Raw genomic sequence first — 5,477 nt, 5'->3', positions numbered from 1 at the left:
TTTTTTTTTTTTTTTTTCGTCTGTGGCGTTAACGAAACCGATTATCGGTTTCAAAAATTATCTAATTCCCAGCTACACGAACGACCTTAAACTTATCAGGCACCAACAACAGAAGGATGAGACATTTTCCCAGAATAATTTCACTAATATTCGCCACTTCTCTTTCGTCTGTCATCCTCATAGCAAAAGATTTTCCGCGATTCGCCTGTTTGTTTACTGATATTGGATTCCGGCTGCTTCTTAATGTCGGAACGACCGAATAGTCCGACATCAGGAGATTTGTTTGTCAAAGACGACAGTTAAAAAATTAATAGCTTTCAAGAATCCACCTTATAAAACGGCAATAAAATTCTATGAAATCATTTCAAATAAAAATCTTACGTAAAAAGGAATCATTGTATCACTTTCCCTGTTGTTAACAAAAATAAGCAAAATTTTGTAAATGTGTTTTAACATTGCCGAGTTTTAGGGTTCTGTAAGTTCGAATGAAAAACAGAATCATTATAGGATCACTCCTATGTCTGTCTATCCGTCAGTCACAATTAGTTTGCTCCAAATCTACTGGATCGAACTTCTGTGACCCAAACGCGGACGCATAACGTAAATAAATTAATTTTGAACAAAGGGGTCATGTTTTGGGGTCAAATAGGAAATTTAACTGTACCGTGTGACATATCAAATGAAAGGGCTTGTTGTAAGAGTGTCAAATATTCGTTTTTATAATTTTAAAATAAAAAGTTCTAAAGTGAATTAAGAAAATAGATGAAAATTGACCATTCCTTCCCCCTTAACTCCGAAAATACTGAACCTGAAATTTTGAAAAAAATAAGGAAAATAGTTCTTTACTTATAGATTACGATAAAATTAATAAGAAGTCTATGATCTGATTATAGCGTGGTAAATCTTTCAACAAAGCAATATTGTGCGCTCAAATTTACATATGCTGTTTGAATGTATAGGAAAACATGTTTTTTTTTTTTAACTACAATGTTAAGTTGGTTCTTCGGTTAGGGTTCCGTACGTCCGAATAAAAACGGAACCCTTATAGGATCACCTGTATGTCTATCTGTCCATTTTTTGAATTTTAAGCTACAACTGATACACCTAATAAAAAGTTAATCAAAACTTTATCTCCTTTCTCAGTTATTTCTTCTTATGGAGAAAAATTACGTCGACAGTGTAATAAATGAATAGATTAGTTTACGGCGTTAACTGTTGCTTTCCAATTAAAACGTCTTAATTACTCTGAAAACGTAAAAAGAGTTGTTCATTAACGATTTTCACAGCGGGCTTGTTTAGACGCCTCGAGGTATAATTACCGGCTCTTATTAAAAGAAAAGTTCGCGACAATTCATTATTTCCATTCTCCACTATCAAACTAATGATCTATTTTTATTTAACTTTGTCTACGTGGTAACGAACCTTTGTGCACAACCGAGCCGCAGGGTCTTATACATTAAACAATTTTCAATAGAAATTTCCTTCACCACTTCGTTATCAGTCAACGTTTCCTAAAGAGGTAAAGAATAGTAGGTAAATGTCTCCTGTTCCCCTAAATTTCTTTTAAATGCATTCATGTTTAAATCGCACAATTATTTTCATAAAACTGACTCCTATTCATCTTTCTTATCGTTTTAAAAGATTATAAGTACATTCAATCGTTAAGGGATTATGCAAATCTTTAACATAAATAAATAAAAACGTGGAAATAAACATTTCATCGATAGTTGTTACAACTGAAACATTACATGCAACTCTAACCGAATTGAAACTGCATAAATCCATATACAGTGGAATTCGTTTATTATAACTCCGCCTATATTGACCAGCCGCTTAATATGAAGTAATTGCAGTGTTAAATTTGGTTTTCATATTAAATTCTCTATAGGAAAGTTTGGATATAATGACCCCGTTTAAAATGACATATCGTTTATTATGACTGATTCTCAAGAAATCATATCCGACTATAGTGACCCAAATGATTAATAATAACATTTTCGCTCATTTTTCTGACCCTTCTTATGTATATTTATATTACAATTCATCGTTCTTTTTCTTTTTCTGTAAAAAAATATATACAATTTGTAGTTTTTCTCTCTATTAAACTAAATAACTAATCAAAATAGAAAGTTGTTTATTTTCTAAGACTATACTTTGTATAACGTGTTGTCATTTTCCTTCGATGTCATTGTAAGCGGATTCTACTGTAGGTACATTATCCTTGAAAAATCAGTTACCCTGGACACATGCAGATTTTTTAACACCACTATCACATGTCTCATAATAGAAAAAGGTTCTCTTTTTTTACTAAAAACTGGTTACTAAAAACTAAGGACAGAAAATTCTTTATGTTGGGAGTCACTGAAGAGGGTTTTTTCAAAATTTTAATTAAATTCTCATGGGAATGAAAAGGACAGAGATCAGCTTAACGAATTATTACTACTCAAACCACTACAAAAAGTATTAAAACTCATACCACAATAGATTTAGAATTTACTTTTATGAAAACAAATGCTGTATATTAAAGTATATGTTTTGTTTGGTCCTCAGGAAGGGATGGGTCAATTAAAAATAGTCGCGGGAGGCGTAAAACTGGAAGGAAAGGCTTTTATACTGGACAGATTGATTGCCAGTAATATAAAGTCGAGGAACGGCCAGCCAATTGTGATCGAATCCAGTAGGAATCTAACCCTATCCACAAGGGACGAAACGGGGGCTTTAAGTAATCGAATATTTTTAGGTGAGTGAAGACCTTCTAATACCTCCTGCACTACACCCAGACTAACTCATTTCCATTCGTCATTTTTTTCTGCCGTAAGCAAAAACAAATCGCATCACATAAAACATCCCCTAATATGTACGTATATGTGCCATCTCTAGACATAATCTCATTATTGCCTCCCCGTCTATTCTTTAACCGCCGATTACGTTTTTAATCGCATAACATCCACATGCAGACCGCACAATATTTCACGGATTTAATGTTCACATTACCTACTTTATTTTCCTCTAATGAATAGAAAGCCATTTACAACATTCGTTTTTACGTTTTTCACATTTTACGAACGTCAAATGCGAAAAGAATTTTTATTTTAATAGCTAGCGTCGTTAGTAACTATTATCTTATTAACATAAATCAAAACGTACAATTATTTTTTAGCGAAAGTACACAATGTTTTAAGGGAAAAGCCTTTTAAAAATCAGATAAATAAACAGCATGTCAACAGATAAACTACTAAGAATAGGTATTAATAACAGTAACACTATAAATTTTTAAAAAATATATAAATTAGCTCAACACGTTCAAATTTGAACGATGGGCACCGCTGTCGGTGATGCATTCCCAGGTGGGAAATAACGGCAGGCTAGATAGAGAACAAATGTTGAACCAAAACTGGGCAACCAATATTGGGCCAAGAGTTAATGAACAATAATAGTCCAAAATTGAATAGTCGATATTGGGCCAAGAACTGGTGAATAATTTTAACCCAAAAATTTGGCAGCCAAGACTTCGTAAACAATATTAACTCAAGATTGGGTTTCTAATATTGTAGTGACAGTCCTAGTCCTTGTAAAGATAAATAGATCTCTTACAATCATTAACCGAATAAGTGCTCGATTTTAAATTCACAAGGAGTTCACATGTACGATGTGCAGTATTCATTATATGGCGCACTTGTTAACAACGAAAAAAAAATATTCTCTTTTCTTGTTCTTAGGTAACGACCGATTAGATTGCCTCGCAAAAAGCTTCAAGGTGTTGGATGAGAAGGGGTACACGCTCTTTTCCGCCAACCCCAATGAAGTCCTTATAGGTACGGAAATACTTAAAGTAACGGGAGAGGGTGGAACAATTTTTTCCGGTTCGGTACAAACTCCCCTTCTTCGTGCAGAATCAGGACACGATCTTAGGTAAGTACAAATCGTATAATTTATTTTTTTGACGTGACGACAATTTCTTCAGTATACGAAAATTTGATTACTGTATTAATTTACTTGAAATCATCTTAATTCATATTAAAATAATTCGAAGTGGTCTGTATTCTATCGAAACTGCCAGACGCGGATCGCGTTTTCGATCTTTTTGGATCTCATCAGCGCGTCGCAGGCAGCTCCGACAGAACACAGACCAACATTTACCTGCTGTCTTAACAGTGCGTTTTAGAAAATACTACAAATGGCGCAGTAAACGCCATCTGTAGCACGAAACTGCATTTTAGGATTACGTATGCTCCTACGAATCCCGGCGTAGCCAACCTCAACGTGATACGCACGTTAGCTTAATCGAATAAATTAATTCGAAGTGGTCTATATTCACATTCAATTCATATTACATACAAAAAATTTCAAAAATTAAGGAAACAGTAAATAAAGATGTAAAGATGCATATGTTTTAGTTACAAATTGAAGAAAATTATTATTCATGCACATTCTAAAATTGTTCAGGCAAATCCCTAAAACTACAATCATAGTAATGTCTGATATGTCAAAAGCCTTAGAATGAACGGAAGTCAATGAATAGGCTTTCTACTATAAAATTGCTTCATTTCATCACGCACCGCTACTGTCTAAAGAAGATTTTACTACATAAACATCAATTAGACTTTCCTGGAACACCATTTCGTACATTTCTAAGGAATCCCCATACTCAACGTTTATCAAATTTATTAAGGACTACCTTGTCTTTTCTTTTCTGCCTCATAGTAACTTTAAGCGGTTACTTTGTTTGCAACTTTCTACGATAATATGCATTTAAATTGGTCGATAGGTACTTCACTTCACACACAAACGCAATTGTAACTTTTCGAATGCTAACAGTCTATAGAACAATGAGACGCGAAGAAATCGAAAAGCTTCAAAGCATAGCGACTCCGACGCCGACGCGCCTTGCCGTCCTAGTACTACATCGCCGTCGAGGCGTCGATGCCGCCTTTTGAGACTGTAAAAAGAGTAGTGAGTTACTATAAAGCATGACGGCGTACTTTATACTCCTAATTCTTTTGTAAATTACACGAGTTTCGTACTTTCGGCATAATAATTCCAGAAAATTCATTTTACTCCAGAGTGCAGTTATGGAACGCCATTTAGTATATCTCAACGAACTTTGTAAACTTGCGAAGTTTCGCGCTGCCTTCCGGGCCGCCTTTCTATCTTCACTTACCAGCCGCATTTCAGCGGTGGCGTCGCGTAGCAGCGCCGCGACGCCGAGAACGTAACGAGTTTTCTATACAGACTTGTGACAGCCCTTTATCTCCGATCATTTTTCCTATTCAATTTGCATGCAGAACGGACAAACTAATCGACCATTTATTATGATTACCCACAAATTTTCCATCACCATATACTACAATAACGCAGACATACTAATCGTCTAGTTTTCAGCTCAATTTTCAGTGTAAAGCAGCGATTGCAAGAAAAAAAATCTCTCACTGCCTATTTAAAATCAACGTCCTTGAATATCGTAACTTATTGGGATC

The 5,477-nt window shown here is 34.7% G+C and overlaps 1 protein-coding gene across 1 annotated transcript; it reads left to right on the top strand.

The window, feature by feature from the left end:
- Positions 1–2,543: 2,543 nt before the first annotated feature.
- Positions 2,544–5,473, top strand: LOC108740145 (zeta-sarcoglycan-like; the record flags this gene model as incomplete). Its single annotated transcript, XM_018474355.1, has 3 exons — positions 2,544–2,740; positions 3,720–3,912; positions 5,383–5,473. Coding segments are annotated over exons 1-3 (468 nt in total), but the record flags the coding sequence as incomplete, so codon positions are not given.
- Between the last annotated feature and the right edge of the window lie 4 nt (positions 5,474–5,477).

This window comes from Agrilus planipennis, unplaced genomic scaffold (genome assembly GCF_000699045.2).
Source record: "Agrilus planipennis isolate EAB-ADULT unplaced genomic scaffold, Apla_2.0 scaffold215, whole genome shotgun sequence".
Lineage (NCBI taxonomy): Eukaryota > Metazoa > Arthropoda > Insecta > Coleoptera > Buprestidae > Agrilus > Agrilus planipennis.
The sequence above is the reverse complement of the archived record's forward strand: the minus strand, read 5'-3'. Positions and strand labels throughout refer to the sequence as shown.